The 16443-nt window shown below is 38.5% G+C and overlaps 1 protein-coding gene across 1 annotated transcript in view; it reads left to right on the top strand.

Annotated features, from left to right (window-relative positions):
- Nucleotides 1–485: 485 nt before the first annotated feature.
- The window catches only part of loxhd1a (lipoxygenase homology PLAT domains 1a), a gene marked incomplete at both ends in the record, with an annotated part of 58820 nt that continues 42862 nt past the window's right edge, over nt 486–16443 (top strand). The window contains 8 exons of the mRNA XM_079834610.1: nt 486–780; nt 5719–5833; nt 6166–6177; nt 8934–9014; nt 9094–9278; nt 12753–12851; nt 12930–13081; nt 13179–13302. Of these exons, the coding sequence (XP_079690736.1) occupies nt 486–780; nt 5719–5833; nt 6166–6177; nt 8934–9014; nt 9094–9278; nt 12753–12851; nt 12930–13081; nt 13179–13302 (1063 nt within the window). The remainder of the gene's footprint in view (nt 781–5718; nt 5834–6165; nt 6178–8933; nt 9015–9093; nt 9279–12752; nt 12852–12929; nt 13082–13178; nt 13303–16443) is intronic.

Below are 16443 nucleotides of genomic sequence, written 5' to 3'. Positions count from 1 at the left end.
CAGGGGCCCATCGGCCTGCACGGGTCAGACGGCGACACCTTACACCGCAGACGGCGAGGAAACACTCACCCTCACTCCGCCACACTCTGGATGAATAAAAGATGCCCACAAAAGAGAAAAAACCAAGAGAAACCGAAGAAAGGGATGACGAAGGAGAGGAGAAGGAGCCGAAGGTGAAAGGAAAGAGTAAGAGGGATGCAAAGACGAGACAGAAGAGCTCAGAGGAGGAGACAGCGAGCGCTGAGACACTTGCAGAGAAGGCGAGCAGAAAAAAGAGTGACTCCGTAAAAGAGAAAAAGAAAAAGAAGAAAAAGGAAGATGTTGAGGTGACAGAGAATGACAACGGGACAGACGAACAGAACAACAATGAGCCTATCGCCAAAGAAAAACGGACCAAAGGGAAATCCTCAAGCGAGGAACGGGACGGGAAAGAGCTAAGGAAAGAGAAGAAAAAGAAGAGTAAACCATCCGAAGGACAAGAAGACATGGGGTCCAAGGAGAAAAAGAGCAAAGACGGCAAGAAAAAGAAGAAGTCGGCCGAGGAAGAGGAGGACGAGGATGCCGTGCAGGAGGAGGAAGAGGAAGAGGAGGACAAGAAGAAGAAGAAAAAGGATAAAAAGAAAAAGAAAGGCTCCGACAGCGACGAGGACAAGAAAGCAAAGAAGGGGAAGAAGTCGAAGGTCAAACAGGTGGATTATGCCGAGATCTACCAGGAGGAGCTGATGAACTATCACACGGAGGAATCGGATGATCAAGACGACGAATTCAACAAAAAGAAAGGTAGACTCTGGATGAGGATTCCCCTCCACTTCACCTTTTTATTGTCAAGTCTGTCTCTTCAAGCCTTTTCATCGAGATGAAAGAGAAAGGGAGGGTTTAAAACTAGATGAGCTGAGGTTTTCCCAAAGCAGTTTGCCAAAACTGAATGCATTTATTCATTTAAAGGTATAGTTTGTCATCATTTGCTCACCCTCGTGTTCGTCCAAACATGCATTTATGGGTTTGAAAGAAGTAACCGTGTCTTTTAAGCGTCAAAACGGACAACAAAACCTTCATAGACTGCTGAAATTTCAGAGCTTCAGTGATGGAGAAGATTATCAATGAACGACTCCTGGCCTGTTTCTCAGAAAACGTTGAATACTGTGCAAAATTCATGGAGTACAGTTTTTGACAGCCGTGGTTAATGTGAATTGTCCTCAAAAATATCTCTTTTTGTGTTCAGTGTGTAGGTTTGGAACAACACGAGGGCGAACACAATTGTCATTTGTTGATGAACTATCCTTTTCAATGGGCAGATTGCATTCTGAGACTTGGTTAAGCGTAGAGCCACCGCACACGACCTACTGTGAAACTGGGGATGAGCTGTCTTTCTCTCTCACTGCGTCTGTCTGTCTGTCTCTCTCTCTCGGCTTTCACTCTCAGTCAGACACCCCCGTCCTCTCGGTTTCTCACAGGTTGGATTTCTTTTAACCCTGGAACATCTCTTAATTGATTACTTGAACGTTGGAGGTTGAATGACGGAAACAGAAATAGACGAGGGAGGAATGGAGACCGAAAGAAAGGTTCTTACGAGCAAGATGAGCAAACGATTTGTTCTTGATCTTATAGGCCTGCGATAATTCTAATTGATTTAAATGGGAACTTTGGTGTTTAAGAGTGTCAGTATCTGATTTGCAGTCAAATTGTGATCATTCCGCTAACGTCCAGTCAGAGAATCTTCCGGATTTCATATTGGCAGTCAGCTCTAGAGGCACAGCAGAAGCGAGTCTGGATTGGCTGATTATTACAGTGTCCTGGCAGCAGGGTATCATGAGAGACCGGCGGCGGGCATCATGCCAGTGGTGGATTTGAATCAGACGGGCACCTCTCTATGGCCTGAAACATTACACTCTAATCGGCCTTTTCATGGAACCATCAAAACCGCATTCAGCACGATCGACGTCATGCTGTCAGGTTCAGTCAGGTGTAAGATTGAGGTTATTGCACTGATCCAGGGGTACCTTACCTTATATATCGCAACTTAAAGGGATAGTTCACCCAAAAATGAAAATTCTGTAATTTGCTCATCCTCAAGTTGTTCCAAAACTGTATGAATTTCTTCCTTCTGTTGAACACAAAAGAAGATATTTTGAAGAATTTGGGAGCCAAACAGTTGACTTCCATAGTGCCTCCCCCCCATACTATGGAAGTCAGTGGTCCATCAACTGTTTGGTTACCAAATTCTTCAAAATATCTTATTTTGTGTTCAGAAAGAAATTCATACAGTTTTGGAACAACTTGATGGTGAGTCCGGCAGAATTTTCATTTTTGGGTGAACTATCTCTTTAAAGTAAAACATAAGTAGCCTAATGTAATCCTTTATCACCTAAATAAACCTTTAGTAGTTGATGTAAAATGTCAATAAGATATTTGACAGCTAACTGTGCAAAGGGAGACAAAAAGTGGATTTTGCGCCGTGCAAGGTTAAATATTACATTATTTCATGAAGCAACATATTGTGAATTATACGTTAATGGCTATACAAATAATTGTAGGGTAATTTCATAAATGGAAGTAAACGCTCGTTTTTCAGTGAGTCATTTGTTGATTCAGTGTCTGCTATGAACGATTCAGTGAGTCATTTGTTGATTCAGTGTCTGCTATGCACGATTCAGTGAGTCATTTGTTGATTCAGTGTCTGCTATGAACGATTCAGCGAGTCATTTGTTGATTCAGTGTCTGCTATGAACCATTCAGCGAGTCATTTGTTGATTCAGTGTCTGCTATGAACAATTCAGTGAGTCATTTGTTGATTCAGTGTCTGCTATGAACGATTCAGTGAGTCATTTTTTGAATCATGCTGCGTTCCACTCAAGTTTTAGACACACATTTGCGAACTTCCCTAAGCACTTCCCCTCAGGGGAATCCCCGCCGCCATTTTGAAGTGCGTTCCACTTCGTGAAGTGGACAAGGGAAGTTTAAATGGACAGACCCTCGCTCCCTCGATTTTGACAGAGGGAGCGAGTCTACTTCATATGTACACTTCAGGCAGCTTCATATCCCACAATGCAACATTATTGTGACGTCACCGCATTTCGCGTTTAATTTACCCCACCACAAACAACTCTATGATATTTTATTATTTTAAAAAACATTTAAAACATTCCAAATACACCTATATACATATAGAATGCTGCATTAAACAATTTCGTAAAGGAAAAAAACAAATAATAAATCAACTCCATTGTGGATTTGAAGTGATCAAGGGCTTAGGACATCCAGTGCAGTCGATTGCAAATGTTCCTTCAGTAGTCGGCACTCATGCAACTTAAGCAATGACGCACATCCGAGTGAACGAGACGGAGGGAAGTTAACGAGTGATGGGCATGATAAAAATGAACTGGAAGGCAGCATCAGTGTCTGCTATGAACGATTCAGTGATTCATTTGTTGATTCAGTGTCTGCTATGAACGATTCAGTGAGTAATTTGTTGATTCAGTGTCTGCTATGAACGATTCAGTGAGTCATTTGTTGATTCAGTGTCTGCTATGAACGATTCAGCGAGTCATTTGTTGATTCAGTGTCTGCTATGAACCATTCAGCGAATCATTTGTTGATTCAGTGTCTGCTATGAACAATTCAGTGAGTCATATGTTGATTCAGTGTCTGCTATAAACGATTCAGTGAGTTCGTTCAGTGAAAGATTAGTATGATTCTTTTCTGATAACTTTTTAATTTGCGAATCTTGACTGATAAATTTAAATAATTAAAAGAACCAGTGGCCAGTTGTATAAACTTAGCCTTTATGTTAAGACTGTGTCTTAAGAGTTATGTAGGCTAATAAGACTAAGAGTTACAGCGTGATTAAATAATACTTTCGAGCAGAAGCGTTACCTGAGGTAGGTGTGTAGGCTATAGCAACAGTGCTGTACTCATGCTTTCCGTTAGAATCTGGATGGTCAACTAAAACTGCCATCACTTAAATAAACCTAGTGGTTTATTTAAAATGCCAGTAAGATAGTTGATAGCTGTGCAAGGGGAGGCAAAATGTGAATGTTGCGCCATGCAAGGTAATATTACTGACAGAGTCAACCCAAGTTATAATGATTAAAATGCCATTATTTGGCTACATGAAGCAACATATCATGAAATATACTGACTTCACGAACGGTAACTATACAAATACTTGTTGGGGATATTTCATAGATGAAATTAAACCAGTAAGTCATGTTGATTCAGTGTCTGCTATGAACGGTGAGTTCGTTCAGTCAAAGACTCTATAGAATGATTCAAACCGATAACTTTTTAACCACTTCAGCTCTGCAAACACCGACCCAACCGTGGGTCCAATATTGCATCATCATAATCATTTAAAAAAATCTATAAGTTGTGCAGCACAAAACTAGACATATATTGAAAGATTAGAACCTCAGTTTTCTTGATAACCCAATCACTTTTGCATTTGTTACATAGAAAAAGATAATAAGGTCCGAATTTGACCCCCCTGCAATGACCCCCTCTTGAGAAAATCATATGAATAATATTACATTTCATATTTATATCACACAAACTAACCAAAAATAGACATGTGATGCAGACAAATACTCTTATTATCCTTAGTTTTGATCGTCTTTGTTAGCGTTTACCTGAGGTAGTGTAAATCACAACTGTGGCCTACTCAAGCATGCTTTCCGTTAGGATCTTTATGGGATGTACTGGTAAAGTAAAGCATAATGCCATTAATTATCTCCTAAATAAACCCTTAGTGGTTTATTTAAAATGTCAGTAAGATAGTTGACAGCTAATTGTGCAAGGGAAGGCAAAAAGTGGATGTTGTGCCACACAAGGTAAAATTACTGACAGTCACAGAAAAAGTCGACCCATGATAATCATTATGACATTATAACTCATAATGATTAAATGCCATTATTACATATCGTAAATCATACTGATTTCACCAACGGTAAGTAGCCTAGATACAAATAATTGTAGGGTTATTTCATAAATAACTAGTTTTTCAGTGAATCATTTGTTGATTCAGTGTCGATGAACGATTCAGTGAATGATTCAAACGAAAACTTTTCAGTTTATGAATCTTGACTGATTCATTAAAACAACCAGTGTTTGCATAATGCAAATTCTTTTATGTTAGGACTGTGTAGAACTAGTCTGACCAACTAGCAGACTAAAAAGTTATAACCAGTGTTAAAGAACAAAAATGACATGACTAACGTCTAAGCAATTTATGTATCCGGCCTTAGTTCACAAGAGTAATTTGTTTGTGAAACGAACTAGTTACACTGGATGTGTTTTTTTTTTAAGTTACTTCTTGTTTTTCTCTTATTTTATTATAATAAGAGATATTTGTTTAAAGAACCTCTAAGAATCATCAAGAACGCTCCTACATGCTGCTCCTCAGGATAAAACATGCATCTGGTTGTCACAGGGTCTTGGAGTGGTTCAGAGAAAGGTAGAGGTCACACGGTGAGCATCAGGGCCATGTCGTACTCTCACTCCATTAACATGGCTAAGTTACAGCGATATTGCTTACAGCAATTCAGCTTATACAAAAGTCGGTGAGCTTAGAAGAGCAGGTTGTTGGGTTACACGGGATATACCTGAGCACTCTGCACTTGAGACTACAACCCTTCTAATGTTATGCAAATGAAAACAAGATGCTTTCTTCGGTGGAGGTCAGGTATAACAGTTATATAACCAAACGTTCTGCTTTCTCCTCAGTGTACGAGGTGGTGACCGTCACAGGGGATGTTAAAGGCGCCGGGACTGATGCTAATGTGTTCGTCACCTTGTATGGAGAGTTTGGAGTGGCTCCCAAAGTCCACCTGGCCAGCAAGTAAGTTCAATTCTGCATCTGATGTTAATCGTGAGAGTTTCCAAAGTCAAGTCGTTTTTCTTAAAGGGAAAGTGCAAATGCACATTGACGAGCTTGGTCATTCGTCATTATTAGTATTATCATTTATGATTGGTTCGATGCATATCAAAATGTCTTCACTAACTACCTGTAATTGTTTTGTGTTCTCAAATCTTTCAAGTGTCAGATGAATTTTCTGGTATTTTTGAGGACGTCTGGTGCAAAATAAGTAGGAATTTGTGTGGATTTTGACAGGACCGTGCATACCTGCCGTATTAATTATTGTATATTTTGTATTCTTCTTCAATCTACAGCACAGAAAAGAGGTATAACATTAACATGGCCACCTCATCTGCTCGTGTGTGGCCGTGCACTGCTTTTTGCGCTCAATGCTGTACAAGAGAACATCCTGCGTGCTTTGACCATCTCATTCACACCTACACATCTTAGTAAAAAAAGAGATTGTTTTCTTAGCAGGGCTATATGATTATTCATGAAATGCATGATTCATGAATCTTAATCACACTTGGCTCATCCATTATCCACGATCACATGGTGCAAAGCACAGGATCGGCTCTCCTCTATACAGCCACACCATGGACATTCATCTGAAGGTGAAGAGATTCATGTGACTTTCTCATTGAATCGATGAGAGGACTCAGTCATATGGCATCACTTCCTTTTGTGGTCTTTCAGGAAAACGTAAGACGTTTACGCATAAACACAAAGAGGTAGGTGACTCATAAAAATCTCCACACACACGTAATGTCCCATGTGTGCGTGTTGATTTTATATGAGTATAACCACAGACCCTCAAAACTCTCCCTACAGTAATAAGTCATCCTGATCAATGACCGGTAAAGTTACTAATGGGAGAGTTTTTACCTGCTCAGATGAATGTCCAAACGTTTAATGTTGCATAATGACTTATAAAACATAGGAAAGAAGGAAAAAAAAGGACAGATGCAACTTCAGAAAAGTTTGGAAGAACATTGCACAATGGCGAACAACAATTCATAAACTGGATATTCATAAATCATTTGAAAGTTTAGCTTATATGTCCCCAAATTTTCGATTTTACAACCTATTTGAGAAACGTTGTATATTTGGGTAGATGGGTGCATCTCACGAAAACTTGTCAAAAACATCTGGGTTAGATTTCACCCCAATATCTAAAGAAAAGCTATTTTACTTTAAAGGGTTAGTTCACCCAAAAATGAAAATTAGCCCATGATTTACACACCCTCGAGTCATCCTAGGTGTATATGACATTCTTCTTTCAGACGAACACAATCAGAGTTATATTAGAAAATGTCCTGGCTCTTCCAAGCTTCATAATGGCAGTGATTGTTGCTTTGGTTACAGTCCACAAAAGTGCATCTATCCATCATATAACTGCTCCACATGGCTCCGTGGGGTTAATAAAGGCCTTCTAAAAATGTCCATATTCAAAACTTTATTGACGAAAATAACTAGCTTCAGGCGGTACGCGAGTCGACTTCCACTAAAAGAGTAACCCCGACACGGCACGTTTTGTTTTTCTCTATCCTCTGCGCTTCTGCATTCGTCAATACGCATGCGTCAAGGGTTACTCTTTTAGCGCAAGTCAACTCGCGTACCGCTGACCACCGGAAGCTAGTTATTTTAGTCTATATAGTTTTAAATATGGATATTTATTTTACACAAACACTCCGCTTCGCTTCAGAAGGCCTTTATTAACCCCCCAGAGCCGTGTGCAGTTATATGATGGATAGAAGCACTTTTACGGATTTCAAAAACAAAGCAACAATCACTGCCATTATAAGGCTTGGAAGAGCCAGGACATTTTTAATATAACTCTTATTGTATCTGTCTGAAAGAAGAATGTCATACACACCTAGGATGACTTGAGAGTGAGTAAATCATGAGCTAATTTTAATTTTGGGGTGAATTATCCCTTTAAAGGGGTGGTTGCATGCGATTTCACTTTTTTAACTTTAGTTAGTGTGTAATGTTGCTGCTTGAGCATAAACAGTATTTGCAAAGTTACAGCGCTGAAAGTTCAATGCAAACGGAGATATTGTCTTTTAAAGTTATGGTAGTTTATTGCCTACAAAAACGTCCGGTTTGGACTACAACAAGCTTCTTCCCGGGTTGGTGACATCATAAACCCTTGCTATTAACATAAACACTGCCCCCTCGAACACGCAACAAAGTGGGCGAGGCCACGTCGCAGTCATTACGAAAGAGAGAGAGCTGTTGCAGAACTACAAACTACATTTGGCCATCTAACCAATCTAAGACCATTGCGTTTTTCGGAGGGATGGGCTTCACAGAAGCAGGAAGCAAACGAGCCGTTCAAAGGACAGTGGAGACAGCAGTGTGGAATAAAGGTAAAATATAAGTAAAATACAGCTTACAGTTTAAAATACAGTAAAAAAAAAAGAAGAATTAAGAGAAATTATACTGCGCCCCATAAACACAACCAAGCCTAGAAAAAAAACACGGAACCACCCCTTTAAAGGAAATTGAGCATTGTGACATGTTTTCGTGGGATTCATCCAGTCAGCAAAAGACAAAAAAAAGTTTTTAAGTAGATCTGTTCATTAACAGAGAGTTTCACCAGAATAGAACAGAAATGTTTTTGGACTTGAATTCTGTCCGACAGTCAACATGCAACATTTTGGAATCGAGATGCTATTTAACAGAATCTCTGAATCTGTCTAAATGTCATCATTTCCAAAGTTTGCTGGTGCGGTTTCAGCGTGCTGATCTCAGGTGACATGTGTGTTGGTTTCACCGCATCGGTAAGTCCTTGTGGACGTGTGTGAGTAATTTGGCAGTGTGAGTGGATGTGTAATTCATACTGGGTGATTTTTAATTCATGCATTTTGCATTTTGATTAGAGAGATGCTTTTGCAGAAGCCAACGCGAGAGACCGTAGAATGATATGTGGGTCAATGACAGTGACAGATGGTTCTCTCATAAACACACTCTCATTCATAGTCAGTCTCAGATATCGGGGCATTTCAAAGTTAGAAGTTAGATTGAGTGTCAATCGTTTCGTTTTGAGTCTGTTCACAGGTTTATGTCTCTATTTCAGGAGCAGAACAGCCTTCGAAAAGAACAAGACTGACGTCTTTAGGATCAGAACTCACAATGTTGGGCCAATAAAGAAAATCAGGTATGCAAACATCCAAAAGTAACTACCTTAAAGGCAAGTCGTTAAAGTTACAACTTGTGATGTACTTCCTGTAATGCAGAATCGAGCATGATAACACTGGCATGAGTGCCAGTTGGTTCCTGGACCGAGTCATTGTGACTGACATGAATAGGCCACACCTACGCTTCTTCTACGCCTGCAACAATTGGCTGAGCAGAGAAGAGGGGGACGGACTTACTGTCCGCTATCTGTTGGGCAGCCTAAACCCCATGGACATTCCAAAACGTATGTTGAGACTTTTTATTTACAATATGTACTTACATACAAAATAGAGTAAATAAATGGATCACTTTACTGGACCATGTAAAAATGTGGCAATAAATCTAGTCCAACTTAAAATTAGACAAATTTCTTACAATTATAAAGCATGCTTTTTGATTAAACCGTTAGAACATTATTTACAATTGTTTTGTTTCTGAACCACCTGAAAAATTTGCCAAAAAAACTGCTCAAACTTTAAATTTGACAAATTTGAAACACATGCTTTTTGGTTAAACCATTTTATTTTATTTTATTATTATTATTTTATTTAATCTCATTTTATGTTGAGATGTATGTTTAGACCTTTTATTTACAATACATACTTGATACAAAATAGAGTAAATCAATTAATCACATTACTAAACCACCTAAAAATGTGCCAATAAATCTAGTCAAACTTAAAATTTTTGTTTGTTTGTTTGTTTCTGAACCACCTGAAAAATGTGCCAAAAAAATCTTCTCAAACTTTAAATTTGACAGATTTGAAAAACATGTTTTTTGGTTAGACAATTTATTTTATTTATTGCTGGATTATCTGAAAAATTTGCCATAAATATGTCTAGAACAATTATTTATTTATTGTTTTTTTTTATTAGACACATTTCTTACAATTATTAAACATGCATTTAGGTCAAACCAATATACCTCCAAAAATAAAAATTCTGTCGTTATGTACTCATCCTCATGTTCCAATGTCACTTTCTGTCTTCCATGAAATGCGGTAATCCTTAGTTCATATACAACTGACAAAACATACACACATTTGCGAAAACTGTCCTCCAGATTCACAAACGCTTCGTATACCACGGACACGGTAGTTAAACGTGTGTATATGAATGAATTCCAAACATTTGTAAATAGTTGCGTGTGCACTCTCATTCATAATTAGCATAATCCCCGCCCATGAGTTACAACTGCAAATGACGTGTGCAGGAACGCTGTGGAATCTTCTGGAATTCTTTCTCAGGTTTGGCTCCAGTATTTTGCATAAATGCTAAAGAGACTAATTGACCATATGCCTAGTAATAAATATTCAATTATCGTGTGTCCACCAAAGCATTTTTAGCCAGCTAAAAAACACCTGGGCTGCATTCAGCCCCGACAAAATGTTGCAAAAGGTTTTTTAAACGGAAACAGTGCTGCGTTGAACACCCTGTTCTGATGACGCAAGAGTTGCAAACTATGGCAGCTGAGAAGGTCATTCTTTGTGAGGAATATTAGGAGCCTGATGAAATCAATATAAATACGTGTTTAATACTGCAAAATACATGCAATCACCCTTGCCGTCCAGAATTAAAGGCAACATCCACATCCCATTTAATTCACTTTTTGCATCTCCTGGTAATCAATTCTAATTTAAATAATTTTATTTCTAGTTCTTACTTTTTTAATAGCTTGTATTTTCTTTCAAATTTTTATGTAAAGCACTTAATTACCATATGCAATTTGGAATATAAATAAACTTGCCTTGCAATGAAGCTAAAATATAAATAAATAAATAATCATGTTGATATATTTTTACTATAAAACTCTTACGACAATCATGTCTTCTAATATCTTCAATTATTGCGTATACTAAGCTGTAGAGGACACATTTGTGCGATCTGTGTCTTTAATACCGTGTGGTTTAGCTATATACATGTTGCTGCTGAGTGGGCTGACATATTTGACACACCCACCAAACGAGAGAAAACGCATCTCAAACCCATTTCACACCGTTTCCAGGAAACATGACGTTCAACCGGAAACCGTGGCAAAACGTTGCGCACCGGTTTGAGCTTTGAACGTGCCCCTGGTGCTCTTCTGAAAACGGCCAGCGGGTGGCGCTTGAAAGCTCTTTCCAAGGGCAGCGTTTTTCCAGTTGAGACACTTTGGTTGCGATGATACAGAATATCCATGACAGTAATGCGTTACTAGTATCTCATTTTGAAGAATATCACTGAATATAAAAAAATGCAGTAAAAAGCAGTATTAACTCCTCCATTATTGTTGTTCAGTCGGTTTACAAGTGGGATGTGTAGTTTTTGTCCCGCCCTTCCTCCACTGTGATTGGACGGCCTGGTAAAAAGTGACAGTGACGAGCGCTGCCGATTACCCAACGTTGAACAGTAAAAAAAAAAAAAAAACGGGGCAAATCACCTCTTGAACTATTATTATGTTACATAGTGCATAAAAATGCAATGTCATCAGTTTGCGTTCAAATTTTTTACGCACCATTTACAGCAGGTGTAAATTTCTTTCGTACCAACCATAGACTGTAAAAAAAATATGGACGTAGTGTCCGTGACGTCACCCATAGGTTTCTGAAGAGCAGTTTTGAAGCGTAAAGTAGGGACGAGCTGGCCGTTGCCATCTTGGCAGCGCGTCATCGCGTGTCACTCCCGGATAATAGAAAATGGGCAAAGAGGCGGGACGTGGGCGGAGCTGAGGTGACGTGATGACTAACAGACAGCAGATAAATGGCTATCCACCTGTCACTCAAAGTGGCCACGCCCTTAATTATGCAGAACTTTAAGGCTTTATATAATGTAAACGAATGAGTTATTAAAAAATTCACCCCCCTCACAGTTGTCATGAAGGGCAAAATTAGCCGTAAAGACCAAAACCACAATTTGTCCCAGACTGTAAACATGTTTTTTTCCTGCTGTAAAGTTTTTAACATGGGGCTCAATGAGATTCTGCTCCCTTCTGGAGCCCTAGTGGCCAGTCGATGAACTGCAGTTTAAGTCACTTCCGTATTGGCTTCAAGAGAAACTGCGGGAGGTTGCTGCTTGGTACCAACTAACATTTTGAAAATACGAACCTTTTTGTGAATCCCAAAATTTACGTCGGAGCGGCTTTACGAACGATGTACACACAAATTCGTTCTGCTCATGTTTCATGAATGAGGCCCATTAACACTACATAAAAAAACACATGTCCATTATATGACACTATTATTTTACCATTGACACCTGTGGAATATTTACATGTGACTGCGGAAAATTCTATATCTCTCAAATAAGAACACTACTAAATACTACATAACCTATACTTATACATGCAGTATTTATATCGCATAGGTCATGTGATCATGACAATAGATGATGCATGCACACAAACATCACCAGCCCAAACCAGACTCGGGTTGCATACAAAGGATTAGGAGAAATTTAGTAGAAGAGTAGAGTTTCAGGTGAGGATCACAATATCACCAGACCAACATTCCCATATACCGCTGACAATATAACATTACATCTCACAGAGAGAGAGAAAGACTAGATGTAACAGCTGTTTCTAAGAAAGACCTCACTGGTGGTTTCTGCCGTTCCATGGGTTTTCAAAAAAAAAAAACATTTTGTTATCATAGTTAATGGCCAAAAGACATGGTACATATCCAGTAAAATGCAGGTTTTACTTGTATATGTGTTAATGTGTGTGTGTGTTCATGTATTGCAGAGAACAAGTACATAGCCAGTGTCTTCACAATGGATGCCAAAGGCAGTGGGACCGATGCTGATGTCTATCTAAATATCTTTGGAGAGTTTGGGGATACAGGTCAGTACTAAAACCAGTCGACGGTTCTGTGTTTGTGTTAGCGCTTTATGTTGCACAGTCTTGGTGCGATGTTTGCAGGAGAACGGAAGCTGGCCAGCGATGGAAAGGACAATTTTGAGCGTGCAAATGAAGACAAATTCACCATTGAAGCACCAAATCTTGGCAGACTCAAAAAAATCACCATCGGACACAACAACAGGGGGTCTTCTGCTGGTTGGGCGTGTGATAAAGTACACAAACGCACTTTTCAGACATAATCCTCGTAAGGAATATCCTGTGTCTCTCTCCTCTGTGACAAATATGGTGTGTTAATGTGATGTGTTTTAGGTTGTAGTTGACGACATGGGGAATAAGGAGGTTTACGAGTTTCCTGTTGATGCCTGGTTTGACATCTCAGAAGGGGACGGCAAAATACAAAGAGATGTGCTTGTCGGGGCCACACAACCAATGGGTAAGAGCTGTGTGTGTTTGTGTGTTAGAGTAAGTGCATATGATTTAAAATGCTGCATGCTGTCAAATGATTAAATAATAATTAACTGTTAAATCAAACATTAAGTTCTACTTGACCCTGTAAAGCCTGATATATGATATAATAGCCATAAAGATCACACACTTTTTTTTTAACAGTTTATTGAACCTTTTGACAAAAGGGTTCAAAATAAAAGAGTATGTTTTGTATCATATTTGATACATTAGGTTTTTATTGCTCATATGAGGAGGAAAAACGCATCAATGTTATTCAGAGGCCCAAACTGAGCAAAACTATGCAATTTGGTGCAGATTCTGATAGTTCACTGATTCTTGAGATAAGGGACAAAACATGTTTAAATGTTAAAAAATTAAAACTAACACTACATTATTATTTTTATTTATTTTTGTAGACAAAGGTCTCAGATAATTAACCATGTAAGGTTTTTTTTCTAAATGTTTTTTCTAAAAAATTATATTTATTCAGTCCACAACTTAATTTGTGTCAACTCCGTCAGACACACTAAAAAGCATAATTTAATCTATCCCAAAACAATGTCAAATCTTCAGTTATTTAATACTGGTGTTCAGTAAAGGTCTAAATCATAAAATACATTCTCTGTTTATTTTTTGTTTGTTTTCACACTACTATGAACAACCCAGTTTCCAAATTCCTTAATTCTCCTCCCTCCTTTTAATATTAAACATATATAACCAATGTGCTTAGGCAATTAAGACATATCATCATGTAGTTCCATAGATGTTTTAACTGTTTTACACAATAAATTGAAAAATGAATAAGACATTTCTTTCAAAATTATCAAAAATACTGACGGTGTTGACAAAGGTTGAGCTAAGACCAAATATACAGTATATGTAAATAGAATCATGAAACGGCATTAGAAGAATTCCCCATATAGAGACAGAGCGACATGCGTCATAATCTGAAGACCACGCCCACCGGGGGGGAAACAATCAAACCGTCTCCATTGACTTTGCATTGCGTGAGGCTGCCTCCTTGTCATTTTTGACTTATAACAAAAAACAGAACAATGTCTAAAAGCTGATATGTGACAAGGTGTACAGCCAACAAGCTAAAAAACCCAGAACCAAAAAGTTTTTATAAGCTGTTGACCCAAAAAACGATCGTTTAAGGACAAAAAAAGTGGATACAGGCCATTGAGAACTACACCCACTAGAGGGAAACGTAATCAGTGACAGGAAATATAATATATAAAACTGACATTTGGATATTTGACTTAACAGCAACAAAATGTTTACTGCACACATAGGCATACTGAGACATACTGAGTGTCAGGATCCCAAAATCGACCCATTCTTGCTGCTGAAGCTTCACGTCTTATTGCCTGCCTTCACTTTTGTCTCCTTAAACGCTCTTCTGGAGGTCCCGCTGCGCGGAAGGCGCGTTCCGCGCGGTACGAAGGGCGCAAATCCGCCTCATTCGCGCATCCAGTTCGCGCGAATGACGCAAATTGGACACGAATTGAGTTTAAATTTTTTTAACTTTGGCGTCAATTCGCGCAACGTTAACCAATCAGGAGCCTGCTTGCTGCTGTCATATGGTAAAGTGACGTGATGAGAAACCCTGCATAATTTAAAAATACTACTATTGTGTCACAAAATGTAGTTTTAAGACTTTTTCAGGTGAGAATGTAGTTGTTTAAAGCTCAAATCTGTGGTTTATTTATAAAGAGAGCGCCTATTTGAGTTGTGTGATCCAGGCGATCACTGGGCACCCAGCTCTCATTAACCCCGGCGAGAGCAGCCTTTCCTCGGCCAGTCTTTCAGACGTTTGCCGCTGACTCTGATGTCCTGTAGTGGTGCATCTTGTGTAGATCTAACGGGCGATCTTTGGTGTCATGAATCTATAATTTGTTGTCTGCCAAATCGTTTTGACTGAGGGCAAAGAGAAGTTTTATAACTTTATTTTTTAAGGATATTTAAAAATAGGCCTACATGCAGTGAAGATAATGTAGGAGTTGCCTGGACCACATTTGTGTGGTTATTAATGTTTAATATATATTTTTAATGGAAATGAAAAGAGGCAGAGTGGTGTTTTATGACATATTTCCCTGGAGCGCCTTGAACGCACGTCTATTTCGCTTCAAACGCTCGATTTCTACACGCGTCCAATTCGCCACGGATGCGCGAATGGATTCAAAAATGTTCATGCGTCAAACTAGACACGGTAGACACGATTTTGACACTCTATTCACGTTTGGTGTGAACGCAGCATTACACTGCGATGACGGAGTCGACATGTTAAGGCTGTGACCGCAAAGACTTCAATATTGTTTGTTTAAAATATTTAAAAATCTATAACGTCCAGGACTGTGTGTCCTACTGTGAGATCCACAATGAGCAGGAAATAGCTCCTCAGAGTTAAAGCTTCCCATGACACTGCCTGATAACTCTAACAAATCCTGACGGAGTTGACGCAAAGTGAGGACACAACTTTTATAGCTATTTTTTAATGGAAAATATAATTCAATATTTACTTGTTGTATTGTTTGATATCTTAAAGATGTCTGCCTTTTAATGTAACTGTGTATTTTTTAATCTGTTGCATTTTTAAACACTTTGTTTGGCAGTTTTACATTGTGACCTCATGCTGAGGACGGGTTAAATTACATGTGTTTCCAAGTATAGAGTGTGCTTTTAAACTAATACTAAAGAAATTATTTAAAAGAATAAGCAATAGATGTCCTGCTGAGTATACAAATTTCCCTTAGATGCAACTTTTTAAGTATTTTTATTGTGTTGACATTCTTACTTTTTTAATATAAATAGTGCTTTTGTGTGTGGGGCATGTTTTGTCCCTTATCTCAAGAATCAGTGAGTTATATGACCAAAAAGTAAGATGAAATTCTTTTAGCTTGTGATGTAAATCAATGAGGTCTTTATAACATGCTACTGACATGAAATGCATATAAATATTAGTTGCAACTCTATTTCGCCCCAATACTATGTCTTAGTAAGATAATTTTTAAATGCTTAGTTTTATGATCAAACATATAAAGCAATACAATACAGTATTTGAGAGACGTACAAATAAATGTTCCTCAAAAGCTTGATGGATCATATTTGAGACTCACATTTGAAC

The sequence above is a fragment of the Gobio gobio genome (assembly GCF_949357685.1).
Source record: "Gobio gobio genome assembly, chromosome: 14".
Taxonomy (NCBI): domain Eukaryota; kingdom Metazoa; phylum Chordata; class Actinopteri; order Cypriniformes; family Gobionidae; genus Gobio; species Gobio gobio.
This window is presented reverse-complemented; position numbering and strand designations above follow the sequence as displayed.